Source organism: Centruroides sculpturatus, unplaced genomic scaffold (genome assembly GCF_000671375.1).
Source record: "Centruroides sculpturatus isolate CEXI.00-Female unplaced genomic scaffold, Cexi_2.0 scaffold3, whole genome shotgun sequence".
NCBI classification, from domain to species: Eukaryota; Metazoa; Arthropoda; class Arachnida; order Scorpiones; family Buthidae; genus Centruroides; species Centruroides sculpturatus.
In genome coordinates this window covers 1218052-1238424 of record NW_019384366.1, presented here as the reverse complement: position 1 = coordinate 1238424, position 20373 = coordinate 1218052, and the positions used below count along the sequence as shown (strand labels likewise).

Below are 20373 nucleotides of genomic sequence, written 5' to 3'. Positions count from 1 at the left end.
TAAAAAAATATTTGAAAAACTAGAAAACAACATTAATGTGAATAATAAATAATATAAATTGTATACAAGACATGATAAATCTTTTAATCTTTAAGATTGATGATGATTGATAAAAGTCTGATAATCCAAAACTGCAATCATAGATCATGACTTTTATATTGAGATTAGGATTATGAATGACAAATATTTATTATAAGTTTTAATGAAATTGTATATAAATATATTAAAATGTTCAAATATTTGAAATGTTTCCCAAAATTTAATATTTCAAAATTCCTGTTTATATAACTAATATTTTTGAATATTTCATTATAACGTTTATACTAATTAAAATATTTTATGATATTCTTGACTGACAATAAGCAAATTTAGTTTAAAATAAATTAGAATAAAAATAGCTCTTAAGAATTTTTCTTTGAAAATTTCTTCATATTAAAAAAATAAAATATAAATCGAACGATGTTATAAGGAAATGATTATATGAAATTTGAGGTTTAGCAAATCGATCCGTTGATGAAAAAATTTACTCATCTCTTGAATATTTATTTTAGATTAATAAAATATCAAACTTTTCGTGAATTTCTAATATATTCATCAATTATCTACTTAACAATTTATTTTTAAGTTATTAAATTGAAAGGAACTTATTTATATTTAAAATAAAATGACAAATCTGACTAAATATATTTTCACATCTAAGCCGTTTTAAAATAATAATATCATAACTCAAAAATAAATTTATATAACATGCTTAAAAACAAGTTATATAAAATTTTCTTCTTTCTTTTTTTTAATATATAAAAATAAAATCTCAGCATTTCTTCTAATAAATAAAACCATTCAATTAATGAAATCATGCTTTACTTATTTAAAAATAAAAAAAATAGATTTTCATTTATGTAATTAATTAACAGAAACAAGAAAAATATACCGAAAGAAAAATTACTTTCTCTTATAAATCTACAAATCGATGAATATTTTTTTAAGTTATAAAAACTATTACCGTTTGAATTATTTTATTAATTAATAAATTAAACTTTATTCATAATCTAAAGGTACTAAAATACTAAAAACTTAAGTAACATTTTAAAATCTTATTTAGACTGTAAGAGTAAATTAACGTTGTTGTTTGAATTTTTTTATTTGAGAAAAAAGTATTTTTCCGTAATTTAAAGCTAGAAAAATTTTAACTTATTAAATATTGACATTTCAAATAAAATATTCATTTATTTGTGTAATATAAAGATATGTTGTTTTAATTTTTATTTATAACATAGTATTTGTTTTCTGTGCTAAAGGCTAAATTTATTTATAGCAATCTTTATTAAAATGCTATATAATGATACATTTATTTAAAAATATAAATTAAATAAGATTTTTAAATATAAGGATTGCATTGCAATTTAATAATCATTTCATTAATAAAAAAATAACTCATTTTCCTATAAAAATTATCATGGAATTTTGTTATTAAAAGTTATTAATTTGAAAAGATTGGTTTTAAGAAATAAGCTTTATTTGCTGGATGCTCTGCTTATAATTATGAAAGCATTCTTGCATGATTAATCCACTTCTGTTATAGAGATCCGTTTTAATCAGTTAAGTGATAGCATCTAATAAGAGAAATATTATCAAAATTCTTATCTTGTTATCATATACGTATCTTAGAGTTCGATGACTTATTTTCGGCTATAGATCGATACATGGTAAACGTGATCAATTCATTAATTTCAATAAAGTAAGGAACTTAATGAGGTAATATTGCAAAGTTTTACTCCTGCAAAGTAACTTTGCCCTTAAGCGGAGAACTGTCTTAAAAGTACAAACAATTAATACTGTTTAATTAGATTGATATATTTTGCATTTCATTTATAATTCAACGAGGGACGTTTTTCTATTTAAATTCTCCTGTTTAGTTCAAGTTTGCGTATAATGTGCACCAAGTTTTGATTCGTACTGCAGACATGAACAAACTCTCGCTGATTCTAGCAAGTTTCGATCAGGTGTGATGACGTGTTCTCTTTTTCGGATCAATATCTCGAAACCAAGAGTGCTCACCTCATTGTAGATAAGTCTCTGGTATGTATTTCCTATCTGAGTGTCTAATATTCCACTCCAGATTTAGGATAGTATAATATCCTCTTCTTTATATTATCGAATGAATAGCGATATCGCTTCTTACTTTTCTGATATATTTTATTTGGTAATGTCTTATTCTTATCTAAATAATGACTGTTCTTTTTATTCTTCTCTACGAATAAAATCGGAATGTAGCATTATCTTCCTATTCGTATTGTAATTTTCGAATCTATTATGTNAAACATTGAATCATTTTAATAAAATACATAATAGTAATGCTAGCTCCTGATAGTAGTGTTATACTCTTCAAATCATCCAAACTTTACTGATGAAATGGAATTAAATAATTACTTGTTCTAATCAAAACACAATATATTTAGAGTTTTTTTCTAGTTATTTATTGTCAAAATATATATAAAATTTAACAAATAATCTATAAAATTATGGTTACGCTTTAAGGTATGACTTTAACAAGCAGAACAATCATAAAAAAAAACATTGACGGCAACTTTCGTTTTAATAATCACTGCGTTCAATTATCTAGTGTGTTAAATTACCTCAATATAATTTTTCAAAACTGTTAAATTATATTTAAAGCATAAACAAAAGTTTACAGATCTTGATAAATGGCGTAGTTAATATACCATTATTCACTTTCCTCTTTCAACAAATTTTTGAACTGACAATTAAATTTTCTAGAGACGATTATAAGATTTTATATTTTAATAAATGGATTCTAGTAAACATAACAACATTATAACAACATCGGCGATATTTCATTATAATCCAGCTTTTAAGAAAGTATTAAAAATTTACTGCATTAGTAGGAACACGGGGGAAATATTTAATTGCAAATGCCTTAGTACACAAAGGGATGATGATTGCATATTTAAACAAGTTTAGTTTTAAAATAAACACAGAGGGGAAAGCAATAGAAAATATTACATCTACCTTACATCAACCAGAATATTATTATTATTATTATTACGATAATACACATTTAGTAGAGTTGGAGAAATCACGAAGGTTGTATGACATTGTAGGTGATTATGTCAACATTTCTGATGATGTCATACAGCTACGATATTGACCTCGTGATTACCTGTGCAATTGTCCACGTCTGTCAGATTCGCTACTAACTTTGATGATATGAAAGTAAATTCATCTGGACTAAAATCATTTTGGCCGTTATTAAAACAGTAATTTAAATTCTTTCGATAGCGAATATATAAAGTAATTAATGAAGTATTTTCAGTTTTTTACAACATAGTTTAATAAAAGTTACTCTTGTTCAAAATGCATCATTTCAAATGAATTTAATTAAATGGAATTAAATCGAACTGCGCTTGGAATATCTCGCAAATTGTTTAATCAATAATAATGGCATTTATTTAATTGTTTCAAACAATACGACATCAGTTCGAAACAATAATGTAAAGAATTTCCAAAAATTAAATATAAAAATAATTTTTAATTTAATTGGAATTTTTTCATTTTATTTTTACTATTTATTTTACGAACTTGTTAGAAAGGCTATAGTAAACTTTTAATGAAATAAATAAATATAAAAAAATTATTATTAAGCGTTCGAGAAGACGGGAACCATGATAAATTTTAAAATAATATCTAGATAGAAGGTTCAGCAAAATTATTATTGGGTTAGAATAAGTTGTCAGTGGCAGAAAATAGCAAAATCAAAAATAACGATGCTATTAAGAAATGATTTATTGATCCTTTACACGAGTCCGCCATAAATAAACCAATCTACTTTTCATTAAAATTATTTCTTTTTAAAATGAATTTACTGAAACGAGATCAAACGATTCACATCTGACCATGACGTTGCTGTTGAGGCGTGCAACCTACCATGAGAGCAGGGATACTACTACAGCAATAGGATCAGGTTACCAAGGCAACCAAGGTATAGAGCGGATCTGCCGTCAGCAGTGGATTAGCGAGAGCGAAACTTCTTCTATTGTGACCTTATGGGAGATATCGTCTACAGCTGATAAGGTGAAGTGTGCACAATGTTCACTGATGTGTGAGACCTTTATCTCTTGGGTCGTACCACAGTGTGTCATTAAGAAAGACGGTGTTTCAAGTACAATAAAGAGTAAAAGATTACTACTTTGTACATAAACAATTCTTATGAGAATCGATGATGTATGCAGATTAGAACTACAATCACAGATTTCTTTTAACTTGCTTGATTGATGATGTACCAACAGAAATAATACATTTTTATTTATTAGAAATCAAACATGTCAGAAAAAAACATTTTACAACTGTGCCTCTGTAGTGCTTGTTCTCTATTTTATTTTAAATCCCTACATTGGATCGACAGTAGAAATATGGTTTGAGAAATATGATAACGGAAGAAACTTTATATTTTCCCCCTTCCCTTTTTTATCTTTTGTATGTTTGTACGCCACTTGTATTTGCCAGGCGGGTTATTGGTTTTCTGATAAACAACAATAGATTGTTTTCGAGAAAAATGCTCATTCGATCTTGCGATATTTACGCACCGAAAATTGATGTCAGATACAATTGCTCTGAATGGATGAGCAAAATAAGTTAGGATATCGAATAGGATGTTCGAAAGTCAAAATGAAAAATTATAGATGTTTTTTTTCATTTTTTAATTTAGAAATAAAAAAATATATATTTTTGAATACATATAAGAAAAATTATTTTTTTTTTACAAAAATTCAATGATAAAATTTATAAAATTAATTTTCCTATTATTATAATTATTATTATTTATTATTCATGACGTTTGAAAAGAACAAAGTCAAGATTTATGACATTTAATAGTTACTAATGAAAAATTTAATGATTTTAGCATTTACTTTGGTTGTTTAATATATTATTATTGTAATAGAAAAATAACTGAAGTTTTGGTAAATATTTTTTTTTTTTTAATTGATCGCGTAGTATATCATTTTTGCGTTTGTATAATAATTTCAACTCTTAAACAAATATCGTTTTGCCTAAACGTAAAACAAATTAGTAAAGGATTATTGGAGGTTGTACTTTGAAGAGAAATAAGATCTAGCAAAGCCTCTAGTTGTCCTTTATCCCCACAGTCAGTTGTATGAGAAGTAATCCTTTGTAAATATGCCTGGATGGGACACGTCTTGAGAAAGTCCCTGATTGAATATGTAATAGGTTTAGCCATTCCATTTCTCAACGTGAATGTTGAGTATGCAGTCAGTGACGGCTGATGGGCTGCTTTCACGCTACACAATGACCCTATTGTATGATGAGTCAAGTAGTCCACATGACAGAGAATGTGTAAACTTCTCTATGATATTTTCATAAATTATATTCAGTAAATATGATATTTACACTAAGAACAGAATTAAAATCACGATTGTTTGAATAATTTAAATGAATACTTTGAATGAATTCATAATCATAAAATCTTGCATTTAATATTCTAAATTTTTTCAAATTTAATTTTTATTTCAAATTTGTTANAAAAAAAATTATAAAAGTAAAAAAAATTAATGTTTAATATAGAATTAATAATAAAAATAATATGAAATGATTAAAGATTAAATTTCTATGAAGGAAAAATGAAAAGATAAAAATGAATTATAAAGTTGTTTATTAAAGATGTTTTTTATGAAATGTTTAAAAGAAACGTATTGTTTCCTTCTTTTATTTTGTGTTATCTTTTGAAAAGAATGCCCGATTTTTTTTATAGTTGTTGTTCCATCTCTTTGTTGAAATAGTAAGAGACGATTTAAATAAGATGATTTTCGTTAGTACCACTAATGACATCGCACATTACCATCACACAATTTAATGTTCAAATAGCGTATTGCCTGTGATTACACTTACAGCTGTTCACAGACTGTGTTTTTAATTAAATCATCTGTTTATCACAAATTGCCCCTTTACCCGAAGGACATTAGGAAAGAATTGTTTCAAACTCCTACCAGAGAAATAGTTAATAAAGAAATTTTTCTAATGGCTTGTATGATGCAAAAACGTCATTTTTACAGCCAGACTTTATGACTCACTTTACGGTTAAATATAACAACGTTTACTATCGTTTCTTCAGAGAATATCGGCAAGATTCAATCTCGTTGCTTCTTTTTCAACATTGCCTGTTGAAACCAGAAAGTTCTGTCCTTTCTGATTGTGTTGAAGTTGTGGAAATTTTATATTTGTTAAGTTCAACGATCTCAATGAAAAATTTATTATTTGTTGTAATATAAAGCTTCTTCAGTGTAATATACACTGAAACTTTATTGTGTATCAATTACATTTATATGATAAATTTATTTAATTATTGATTAGTACTACACTTTATAACCTCACTTGACGATAACGTCAATTAAATTACTATTATTGTTTTACAAATTGAGTACATTTTTATATTTAAATCTGTGTAATTTGTAATTAACTATACAGATTTTCTAACCGGAAACATTATTCATTTTTAATTTTTTTCGGCTTAGTATATATTTATTAATTTTGTAAAGATGTTAATTTACTATAAAATATAATTTGAAATATTTTAACATTATTATAAACGCAAATTTGTTTAAAATGTTGATTTGACTTGATAACATAAAAAATTTATTTAGTTAAGAGTGAAAGAAATACTGTTTACCTTTAAATAAACCTAAAGATACTCGAGATGAATATGAAAATAATTTTCTGACTGAAATATAAAAGAAAAATATTTGATATAAATTGAATTTTAAAAGAGTTTAATTTACATTTCAGTGGTCCAGGTGCATTATGTTGTTGACGTATATGATGAATTCGTCATTAAGGGAAACACAGCTGTTTTCAGGTGTAATATTCCCAGTTTAGTCAGGGATTACGTTACCGTTACTTCGTGGATACAAGATTCATCTTTTGTCATCCGTTCAACCGCTCTTACAGGTGAGTAAACTAAATAAATAAATAAAATAAAAGTTAACTCTTATATAAAAGACTTATCTATATATATAACAAATAATTAAAACTCTTATATGTCACATTATGAATCTACCTTTTTGTTATAAAAGTGTGATATTCTTTTTTAGAAGTCATAAAAAGTGTTGATAGTTGAAACAGTATATGGGTCCATAAAAGGGCTGTATAACCATGAACCGTCTCAGTAACGATGGAGTGGTAGTAGTGCAGAAACTTCTCTTGTATCATAAAGCTGCAAATTCAAATCCCATCTGAAGTTTCGATATTTTATGTTGTATCTATTTTTTAGTTTTTAACTCATGAATGTGATATAACCTTTCTAATAGCCTCATTTATCTCGATATTGAATCGCACAAATAAGGTGATCTTATTTGATAAAGAATTTAAATTTAAATATGGTTTTAATAAATATTTTATATATTTTAGAATAAAGAATTCTAAAGCTTTTTACATTAATATTTATTACGGATTAAGTCGATTCCTAATGCTTTTAATAATTTAAAACTGCAATTTTTTTGTTAGATATTACATTTGAATTTGCGAATTTTATTTTTTATTTTTGATATGAAAGTTAAATTTTGTTGCTTAATTCTGTAAAGGGATATAAAAATTTTCGATCCTAGAAATATTATTATTTTTGATTTTTGTCATATTTTCATAAATTTATATACTTTCTAAGTATTAGAAAATATTTTATTAAATAAGCAAATTAGTTTAAAGATATTTTTTAAATATTTATTTTCCGTATGTTTTGTATTTATTTGATATTGAAGACCGATAATGTAAATTGTAAAATATTTACTTTTGTTTTGCTCTTTGTTATGTAAAATAAAAATATTTTTACTATTTTTGAACGCCTGAATTGATATTACATAACGAACAAATTTCCACATTATATTAAAGAAAATCACATTTACAATTTTTTTTATTGATAAAGTATTACATAAGAGCAATACTAGAGAAAGATAAACCTATACCTACCTCTCAGGTTTTTTCTTATTTTTAAGATATCTATAATTACCAGATTCTTTTTCCAATTACTTAACATGCTTTTTCCCAGAGCTAAATTTTATTAGTTCTTCACCTAGTTCAATTAGAAACAATCAGCAACTACTTTTCTTTTCGCTATTTAGGAGAAAAATTTTGTTGACGTTTGCTCCAATTACATTAATAAAGGAATAGAACTGTGACAATGACTTCTCGTCTTTATATTCTTATCTTGACGATATAATTTCTTTTCTGATCTACAGTGCGTTCTATTTTCGTTTTGTTTTTGAATTGCAAAAAATATTTGTTTTCATCTCTTTCTATTGTTCATATAACTTTGAATCAAAGAAGATTGGTACTCAGTGTATTTCAGTTCAAACTATTCTCTTGGTAGCAATAACAAAATTTCTCTGAATGAGCTCCTTACTCTTTGCAGATCATTGCGCTAAAGTTACCTAATTCATATGTTTGTTCATTACAAATTGCACCCTTACTCCTATGGGAGACATTCATACCTGAGTACAAAGATTAATATAATAATTTACATCTGGCTTTCTTGCTTATCTCGATGTTTATCTCATTGTATCGCATATTTTTAATGCTAATTATATATGTTGAATGTGTAGCTTATTTCCTGCGTAAGAACTGATCCATCAACGAAGTTGTTTATTTATCTACCAGTCATTAGTATTGCAAAATAAATTATTGGAAAAATAAATAGATCGTGATACTATTTTTTATAAATTTTTTTTAAAAATTAGATTAAACTTTTTATAAAATTAAATAGTTGCAGAGGAATATTTTTCTCTAAAATTTATAAAGTATTAGCCTGGATGCTATTCATCTGTTTTCTTATTGTTCATTGTTCTATCAGTATTGAAATACTTTTTTTAAATAAAGCTTTTGTGTTATTAAGAATAAAGCTTTCTTTAAATAAAAGTAATTTTACGATTTCAAATGAATATAAAATTGTGTAACTCGGAAATAGGTGCCCGCATTGTATTGAAAATTCATGCACTTTAAGTTAGGTATTCAATTTAGAACTTTCGATCGTAAAAAGGAAAGTTATAATTGATTGATATATATATTTATTTTTTAAAGATATTTTTAAAAATTAAGGAAATATTAAACGCTTCTTATATCTAAGAAAATTTCTGAATGTATTAACTATTTTATCCTATATTTATTCGTGAATACAGAGGATAAAATTGTTTCATATGAAATGTCATAAAAATTATAACTGAGATTATTTTATTTAAAAAATATTTTTCTACATTAAATAATGCATTGTACTTTACTTGTATACACAGTAGGCCTACGTATAGCTATATTATTATGAAAGGCTTGTGTATCTGTATGTCGTGTATGTCTGTGTTTGTGTATATAAATACAAACACACTGCTTTTATAACTTTTCCAGATCTCTTTTGAAAACTCTAAATTAAAAATCGTGGTTGATATTTTAAAAATTTTCTAGATATACAAAGAAATGACGTCTAGATATAATACGTTCTACTAAAGTGAATTTCATGAATATTGCTTCCGAATTTGATTATTTCTTGTGATACTAGGAATTCAAGAACTCTGCCGGATATTATGTTGTATCAAAATTGAAATCAGTAAACTACATCAAAAAGATCGATAAATCTTTCTTCTCATTGAGTTTTCGCGGAGTGAACTTTGTTTATTCATTTTCTTTTTCACCAGACATTTACAAACAAGCAGAATAAAACTGGGAGGTAAAGACAATAGACAACTGTTAAGCAAACGACTGAGAGCATGCCTACTGGCAAATAATGATACTATCGGTGAAACAAAATTACAAGTTATCCATCTATTGCCATCTAATGAACAAACAGAGAACTAAGGTAAACCCAGAGTATCAGAGGGCCTCAGAGAATCATATCTCAAATTGCTACAAGCGGCTCTCAAATTTCAAATTCTGCTGAAAGTTTCTTTCAATATATACAGTATAGAGAAAAACGTATAAAATAATTGATTTGTATTGAATTTTTAAAAAATAATTATAAAAAATTACACTATCAGATAGGAAAAATATTAGTTATGTGCCGGATCGTTAAAAATGTATATCCGCGGATACGGATACGGATACGGATCATTAGTGTCTAGATCCGCGGATACGGATACGGACCTCAACTTTCGTACTCAGTCGGCGCCAGTGCTTGTGACCTTGGACCGATAGTTGACGTTTTGCGTTAGTAACGTGACGTGTTTTGACTTGCACTGCGCGTGTTTTTGTTTATAGTTTAGTGTAACACGGGAAAGCATAGATTACGTTTGTATCTTTGGAGAGTGTTGAGTTAAATTAAAATAAAAACAATGTCGACAAAAAAGTTTAGTAGTGTAATATGGAAATATTTTACGATAGTAAATGAATTTTGCATGATAAAATTTTTGCAATATGAATGTGCCAAATACGTGATTTTAAGAAATAAAAAGTGATTTGAATTGAAGTTATTAGTATTTTATTGCTACCTATCTTTAAAATTTCATATAAGTAATGAAATTCATTAAGATAAAAGATCCGTTAAAGATCCGCTAAAAAGTAACGGATACGGATCTTTTTTTTCTCTCGGATATCCGCGGATACGGATACGGATATCCGGCACATCACTAAAAAATATTCCAAAAGTATACTTTCATGAAAATTATATCTAATTTTATAAATATGGAAAATTTTTATTATTTGAGTGATTGATATTGCAAATATTAGATATTTATACTATAGATAAATTCTGTCATCAGAAATTATTAGGTGTTAGATATTCTACAGAGCTTATACAATTTGTCACATTGATAAACGTATACAAAGATAATGCTGTAAGATAGAAGGATTAAAGTTTGATGAAATTTCGGATTTTGTAATCTGTTTTAAACTTTTGCTTACCAAATTCTTTTAAAGTAACGTGCTAATATTTTAATAAAGATTTAATTTTGTAATTTATAAGTATTGCAGTTAATTAAAGTTTAATTGCAAAATCAATTTAATAAAAGATACAACTACTTTTTGATTGTTTATTACAACATTAAGGAAACTCTAAATATTGATGAGAAAGTTATTTTTCTATTGAAACTTTTCTTTGGATTAATTTGAATTGATGAAAATTCGTGCTTCAGAGAATTGCTTTAGGTAATAATAGTAAGAAAATTATGTTTAGTCGTATAATTTACTTATTTGAATTAATATCTTAAAATCGAATAAGTATAAATTGTGATGATTTATGAAATTAAAATATATTTTTATTGAAGAAAAGGTCTATAATATGCTTTTAAAATGCATTAGTTGTAATTAATTGAAAATAATATATTTAAAATTTTAACGTAAATATTTAATGGAACTCGTTCATTTTTATTTTTAACTTACCAAATATAAAGAAAATTGTGTTTTGAATGATTTAGAATGTTTTTTTCCTGGCAAAAAAATTCTTATATAAGATAATTAAACTAATAATTAATTAGGACAAAAACTTATTTACATCTTGAAATTCAGTTAAATTTATTCGCGTAAGATTTTCTAGAATTTTAAATATTAATTAGAATTAAATTGTAATTTAAGCTTCTTTCTCTGCTATTAAGAATGCATTCAAGGAAATAAACTCTTCTCTAACACTAAATAAACACTATACAATCTTCTGCAGTATTCTCACAAGTTTAATACAATTTTATCAACCGTTATTCGTCATCTCCTATTTTAAATGTTGTTGATTATTTTTAGTTTACTTTTATTCAAGACTAGATCTAAACCTCGATTTAATTTCTAAAGTAAATTCTTAAGTCTTACATTTAAAACTAGAAATGTGACTTCTGTATTCTAAATATAAACATAGGATTTGATATTACTAAAATTGAATAAAGTAATATAATCTTAAAGGCGTAAAAAGGCATAAAAATTTAATATATAATAATACAATATATACTCAGCACTTTGAATATGCTAAGTCAGATTGTTAAGTTATTATCTTAAAAGGTTTGTGTAAGGATATGTCTTTATCCTCAGGTTATAGAGATTAGGTGTGAAGATTTCTCTTTCATTTCTAGTTTTCTCTTTCAAAAAATCTGCGTGATGTTGCCTATGGATACAATTTATTTTAGAAACTCTCAATAGGCAATAGAAACTCTCAAATACAAATAGCATGTCTTAAGTTTCTTCTTGCAAAATGTTATTGAATATCGTTCTTTTAGTGATGAAAATTTCAATATAATTTAGGAAATAATTCATAATTTATTCGATATGCCTTAATTATTTTAATTAGAATTTCGTGCAAATATTTAATTGAGAGTAAGAATATATAAACAACAGAAACAATTTAAAAATCTGTAATATTAAGATAATTTACGAAATGTTTGCATACGCTGTTCTTTATTAAATGAAATTTTCTGTAATAGAGATATTATTTATTTAGAATTTTCGAATGCAATATGTGCATAAATTAATTTATTAAGCAAATGTAAATATTAAAATAACCGATGTTGAAGTGACGTACGAGTAGGAATAAGTTTTCTAAAACTTCTTTTCATTTATATTAAAATGAGGAATTGAAAAAAAGCAATTTTAAGTATACTTTAATTTCAATATTCGGTATAATATAAGGATGTCTGAAATAATAATTTTTTTACCTGCGTATAAAAAGCTTGATTGCTTTAGGATATTTTTTTGCATTTAAGAAAATAAAGAAGGGATATATTAATGAAAGTTTTCATAGTTTTTCATGACATAGACTACTTTAATAATTACAAAAAATACTTGAAAAATGTATCTAATTATTACATATTCAAAATTTAAATGTAAAATATGCTATAAACAATAAGAAACATTTATGTTTATAACTATCAATATTTATCATTTAATGTAAATTTTAAGGGTAAATAAAAACTTACCTTCAGTAAACAAATTAGCTAAATATTTTTAAAGCACCCAATTAACTTTTATTAAAGAAAATCTAATTTTAGGTAAAGTAACTAAACATATAAATATGATTTAGAAATTTGTTCCATTGCAATAATTTTTGAAAAAATGATGAACTTAATGGTGCAGTTTAAAAGTCATTGAAGTGGAAAAACTTTCCTCCGTGGAAAATCACTTTCAAGACGTTTAAATTTTATTTTATAAAGATATTTGCATTGTAAGTTAATTTTTGACAAGTCTGTGTCATAACGGGATATTTATTGTATTAATTAAGGATTGAAAACAATTTATATTCTCAAAATGATGAATATTCCAATATATTCTATTATTTGAAACATGGATAAACTTTTAAACCTCAAAAGTTTTTGTAAGTTAAAAAATTCTTAATTGAATAAGTTTGAAAAGTTTAGGAACCATTAGGTGAACGAATAAGAAAACTATTACTTACCTCGATTGGTTTTCCATTTCTTTACTTTATCCTTTTTACTCGGCTACTGATATAAATAGGCAAAATTCCGAAGCTTAATGTTATTTTAGATCTTATTTTCTGCATATATATGCATGGAATATGTAATTTCTTACATATTTTAATATTACCAATAAGTAAAATAGATTCAATTCACCAAACCTTTGTAAACTAGATCTAAATATATTAGAAATGCTATTTAAAGTTTGGTGTATCTCATAAATGTAGCAAACAATAGAGATTACATATAATCAAATTTTGACATAACTTGCGTTACAAATGTATAAATTATTTATAAATTACTAATAGAAATTATTCCAGTAAAGATTAAATGAGTTTGCCAAAGTTCATAATAATCATTCTTTAATGACGATAATGCAACCGAACGCCATTATTTATATAATCTATCTTCTCTTAATGGAAAATGAAAAGATAACTACAGTTACGAATTATAATCATGAACTGAAATATTTTAAATATTTTCATGAAAGGAATTTTAATTTGTGGAATCACAATAACAATTCACAAATTATTGTATAACTCGAAATACCATTTTAAATCTTGTAATCTATAAATATAATTAATGTAGTTTTGTACAAAGTCTACCAAGAACTTGTCTAAAATTTAGAATTTATATATTTTTTAAACGTTATTTTTCCTTTTTCTTTAATTTTTATATAAAATATAAATTCACGATCACTTTCTAAGTCATAAATTTTACAATTTAGATGGAATTTTGAATGGAAACTTTATAGGAAAAAATAATTAAAATTATTTAATTTTTTAAAACGATTAATTTAAATAAATGATTGAAAATTAAAAAATTAATTAAAAAATACTAATTTGAAAATGTGTATATAATCAATTTAATTATGTTATAACTGGATTGATTTAGAATACTTTTTACTATAATGCAACCGAACGCCGAACCGAAATTTTAAATTTTAACGTGTAAATTTATACTGACAGTTTTCACAGAATAAAGTACTTGTAAAATAAAAGAATTCGTTTATAACTTTACAAGAAATTAAATAAAATATCATAACAATAAAATATATTAATCATTGTACTGTACATTTACTAAAAAATGAAACTATAAATTTTTTCATCCTGAAAAAATAATATAGGGGAGACCGGGGCAACTTCGGCATGCGGGGCAAGTTTGTCAAGCGCTTTTTTTAAAAAACAAATTAAAAGGAGACTTTGGTTATAGGTTAGGCAGTTGAGTTTTATTGGTGGCTTGTTGAGTGTAGTGTTTTTATTGTTCTCCAACAAGCGTAGTTGAATTATCAAGCAAATTTTCATTTTCGTTCAATTCCATATAATATTTTTTTTCCATTTATATTGAATTGGCAGGTTTTGTTATAATTCCATGATAACGAAAGTTACTTTTCCTGTTAGAAGGATGTAACTTCAACTTATTCACGTGGCCAGATCGTGGCTTGGCATTCTGTTCTCAGGGTTGTACTTAATGTTTCGAAATCATGACTAGCGGGGTAAGATCGGCAACATAAAGCCACATTAGAAGCAAAGGATAAAAATCAAACAGATGATAAATGAAAACATGTTTGCATTTGTTATTCATGTATATATGTCTTTGAACTTGCATTTCGTTGTAATAATATTAAATGGGTGTTGGATTTGTATTTCTTTGTTTTAATAGTGAATTCCAACTTATACATTGTTAATAACATAATTTTATATACGTGCCTATCTTGCCCCATTACTGTTGCCCCTATACCAGGGGCAACTTTAATAAAAATAATTAAAATAATTACAACTTTACAAAAAGAGAGAAGTTGCCGATCTTGCCCCTATACCCGGGGCAACTTCGTCAATTTCTCTCTTCTTGTAAAGTTGTAATTATTTTAATTATTTTTATTTCCAAACTGATTTTAACCAGTTCTATAGTAAGGTAACATTCCAATAGACAATATGCAAAGCTTTTTTTTCAGTTTACAGCAGTATTTATTACACAAAATTTAAGTAAAGCTTAACATGCCGATCTTGCCCCGGTCTCCCCCTATATTAAAATATAATCCATGAGTTAAAAATGAATTATTTTACAGATTATTTTTTATTGTTAAGTTGTAATTTTTTATTCAATAGTTGAGTGGAATTTGTCGTATATTTTAATAAAAAAATTTAAAAATAATTCCTTTTTATCCGTAGATAAAAATTGTAAAAGAAATTTGATTTTTCTCATAAATACTTGACGCTAGATAATTAATTTATATATTATTATAGAAATTCCTTTAATCTTTATTCATTTATTAACAGTCGAAACAATAAATGTCATTCATTACTTACGACAAAATTTTAACAAATTAAATTTTAAAACTTTATTAATTAATAAACAATCGAAAGTGCAATCACAAATATAAACTTAACGTAAAATATTTTTTCAACGTAACAATAGTTTTAATCTTTATTCAGTGCAAATCTTTACTTATGACATTAACTAAGTCAGAAAAATCTTTAAATTTAATCAGCAATAACTAGATTTGGCGAATAACTTTATATTAGATCTAAAAAGTCAAAGGTAACTCGATAATTAAGATAAAGGCTCCAGAATTATAAAATTTTAAGGAAATATCTTTATGAGATGAAGATATTTTTCATTGTTTTAATATACTTTTAGAACAAATGATGTATTTACATTTAACTAGAGACTTTTTCCTTTATCGATAGTTATACTTGCTTAAATACAGATAGAAGAAAAGTTCTATATTTATATATTTCAGCTTAATCGAGGCAAATTAATTTTACGGTTGTATAAGTTAAAATTATAGCTGATTAATTATTTAGTACAAATATTTTCACTAAGAATAAATACTATATTATCTGTAAACGATTATATCTAATCTATAAAGCGAAATTTCATAAAAAGTTTTAACTGTATTTCCATATTTAATCGAGTTTTTGTTTTATATCAAATACGTTGTAGAAGAAATTTAACTCATAAATTATTTATAGAAATATAGCCGAAATCAATCATTATTTACATACAAATTTACCCCATTTTCTAAAGTTTTAAATATCCATAGCAGAATTTTAATTAATTTTTATCTGGAACTTATCAAAGTTTTAGTTCAAAACAAAATTATGCATAAAGTATCTGTCAATTTTTAGATGAATCTGCCTATAAAACTCGATTATGTTCCATCGTATTTATTAAATGAGAAAATAAAATTGTTCAGATGCTCTGTTTTACTCTTTAAAAAGAAATTTTTCACATGGTTACCATGAAGCAATTTACTTTATGTTCAATTAATCAATTCGACATTCAGGAGTACATTAATTAATTGTTTAGTTAACCATTGAATAAGATAGGTACTGAACTTAAGTAAATCTTTAAACTTGATGTTTATTTACCTGCAAAGAAGTAGCATATATTGAATACCAAAGAATTTCAATTATTCAAAATTAAAAACATTATTAAAAGATTTTTTTATTAAGCTAATGCATTTGTCGTGATAATAATTAAAGGAATTAAAAATAATAATTTAAGTTTTAATATGTATTTAACAGTATAATTGTTTATTAAAATTTTATTTTATTCGAAATTTTTATTACTATTTCTTGAAATATAAATAATTATCAATATAGATAATTTATAACATGCCAGGAATGAAATTATTTTGTTAATTTTTATTGTAGAATTATACATAAATCTTTATTTTAAATAAATTACATAAATTACAATTGTTTAAATAAAACTAAAATATTTATAAAGCATTTTTAATTCGCTTAAATATTAGTAAGTTTACAATGTAATTCTAAAATACAAAAATGCGTGATATAAAAATTTTGTATATCTTCTAAAATCCTATAAAAGGTTAGGATTTCATATATCAAATGGTATTTATTTCATTTTTATTTATTTTAGTGTTGTTCTAATAGTAAATATGATATACACGTCAGAAAAAAACTATTCTAAAATATTTATTTACATGTTACTGAAAAAGTTGAGTTTTAAGAGATTAAAGAAATACAAGAATTGTTCTTAAATTTATAACTTTTTACTCAATTTTTCATATTTCTTTGGTTTCTTTTACATTAAGAACGAATAAAATATGATAATTCGAGAATTATTTATATTCTGGAGTGGTATACAAAGATTTTGTGTGTAAGAGAAACGATTTATCGCTTTTATTAGACGAATCATGATTTAATATATTATCTGTAGATCAAAATGTTCTTAGAAAGTATAATGATAAATTTAGGTAGGCTGTCAGTGTAGTAGACTATCGTTTTCAGTGTCGGTAGAAGGATCAAGGATCGATTCTAGTTGATCCCTTTGCTTCAGCTGCCCTGATCGACCTGGTCTTCTGTGAGTTTTGTTGAGTAATACGGCATAAATACGTTATAAATTATTGTAAAAGTTTTCAAGTTGTATAAATTCTTTGACAGCCAACTAACATAAAATATTTCTATTGCCATAAAATATTTATAAAATTAAATTAAAAAGTATATTTGAACTTAATACATTGTGTTGCATCCTTTATAGGTAAACATACTCGTATGTTAGTCGGTCTTTAAATGTTTTGAATTTATTACAAATACTTGAAATTCCACACCTTTTTTTACTTTTTAGATTCTTTCACAATACATCAGAATTTTATTATTCGAAAGATTTAGAATTATTCTAAAGAATATTTACTAAAAAAATATTTTTAGTATTCCCTATGAATAATAATAATGGAGAGTTTTGTAAAGAAAATTTCAATAAATTTTTAGTTTATTCTGCAAAATTTTATTATTACTTTCTCCAAGATATAAATTGAATTTAATAGAAGTTGCTTTTGTAAGTTTTCTTTGATGTAATTATTATGTTATCTTCGGTAGGAGATCGTTACAGTATTTTTTCAACGGGACAACTGCATATCCGTCGAGTCAGCCATGCTGATAGTCAGAAAAAGTATCAATGTCAGACAAGACACAGGTTGACAAGCGAAACCGTTGTCAGTTCCACTTTTGGAAGGTTACATTTAACAGGTGAGTGATAACCTCATTCTGTCTTCTTCATTTTCTGGTAAAGAACAGTAAACTTGTTTTGATCAGAGACATTCGAAATGTATATATAAAAATTCGTCTTGACTATTTGGTGTAAATTGTAATAAAAAAAACTGTATGTAAATAAAAGATTTATTCGGTTTATGTTTCTGATTTTGTGTCAGCAATAAAATATAAGGGGAAATATTAGGGACGGAAACACAAAGTGGTTGTCTTTTTTTTTGAATGTAGCCAATCCATAGTTACATCTCATTACTCACAGACTGTCTGCCTTCAGACTTCGGTCAATGACATGACTTTGGGATGTTCAACAGTCTTTCCATACAATGAGATAGTTTAAATTCCGACCACACAACGCAACAGATTGAAGTTTGGTAACAATTTCGTGGTCTCCTAGTGTTTCCAGCTAACGCCTTCTTGCCTTCATTTGTGAGCCATTATAGTTGCTTATTTTCTAAAGCACTGCAGGGAGGAAATGAAAGATGACATTAATTCGAAAAGCAAGTAAGAAATGAAATAAACTGTAGGTGTTGCAATTTAATGAGGAATATGAAAGAAAATTCTAAACAAACAATTATCTTTGATGTGAAAAAATAGTAAATTACTGTTATATAAAATGAAATTAAATCAAGATATTATTTACATTACTTTTTAATATTTTGATATACATATAAAGAAAAATAATTTTTAAAATTATATTTTTGTTTCTATTTCCTTAAATCAAACCCAAGCATACTAAATTCGCATTCAAGTTAACTTCATTATATCCGATAATCCAGACTAAGTGACTGGTTGCTTATTGCTGCAATCTTCTTAATGGATTTATAGATTAAATAGTGTACTTAAGGATAAGAAAAATTGTGTTCTTAACCGATTTCGACAATAAACATGTCTTGGATATATGAAAAACGGCGAATATTTGCAAATAGATTATATGATTATACAAAAAAGTCGTAATTAATATTCTAGATTTATGAAATTTCAATAAGTTTTTTTAATACATTACTGTTTTTTTAAATTTAATCTGAAAAAACATTTGAAGATTAATAATTAAATGCAGTAATTAAATTAAAATCGATATGAAATGAATTTTTCATCTATTTAATTTTAAAATATGGTAGGAATCAAAAAATTAATATTCAGCATTTTTATATACTCGCATGAATAGAAAAATTTACCATTTAACAATTTTATTTCGATAATTTGTACAAAACTATAAATTCTCTGTAATAAAACGACATTTTACTTTCTTAATTTACAATTTATTTTATTTAGTAAGATTTATTTAACTTCTACAATAGAAAGTAATAAAGATATTAATTGAAGGTAAAGAACATTTATCGCACCTGTTTTGCACTTTATTAGCTTTTTATTAGTCATAAAACGTCAGCAAAAGTTGTTTAATCATACTCGATATTCGAAATTAGTTCGTAATTTTTCAATGTTGGCATTTTCATTTTGTTTTCTTTTTTATTTTGTTTTTATTTTTTATTTTTTTAAAATAAAGCACACTTCTTCAGATGTGTTAGAAAAAGTGAAATCTTCAAGATGTCACAAAGTTTCTAAACTCTTTCAGAGAAATCTATAAGTAGGAGTAACTTGGAAAACAGAAAGAACTCATTCTCGTCGGAAGGAAAGACTCATTCTTGAGAATTATTGGTTTTTCGAAACCAATAGAATTTCTCTAGTAGTATAAAGCACCAAATCTAATGATTTTAGATAGTGAATCGTAAAGAAAAAAAAAAGAATGCTTCTGTTAAGTCGACTGGCTCCATTTATGTTATGTTTTTTACTGGATTTATTAAAATCTCTGATTTAGATGTAAATAACAGGGGGGAATCTTTAATTGTTTTTAATTAAATCAGATAAAAAATAATAATTTTAANTATGTTAACATTACGACTACTCAAGCCGAAGATGGTGGTGTTTATGAGTGCACGGCAACTAATGAAGTAGGAACCACG

General features: G+C 25.3%; 1 protein-coding gene across 1 annotated transcript in view; it reads left to right on the top strand.

Moving 5' to 3' along the window:
• Positions 1-18153: 18153 nt before the first annotated feature.
• The window catches only part of LOC111612550 (Down syndrome cell adhesion molecule-like protein 1 homolog), an 81860-nt gene continuing 79640 nt past the window's right edge, over positions 18154-20373 (top strand). Inside the window, exon 1 of the mRNA XM_023353784.1 lies at positions 18154-18391. Coding sequence (XP_023209552.1) covers positions 18226-18391 — 166 coding nt within the window. The 5' untranslated portion in view covers positions 18154-18225. The remainder of the gene's footprint in view (positions 18392-20373) is intronic.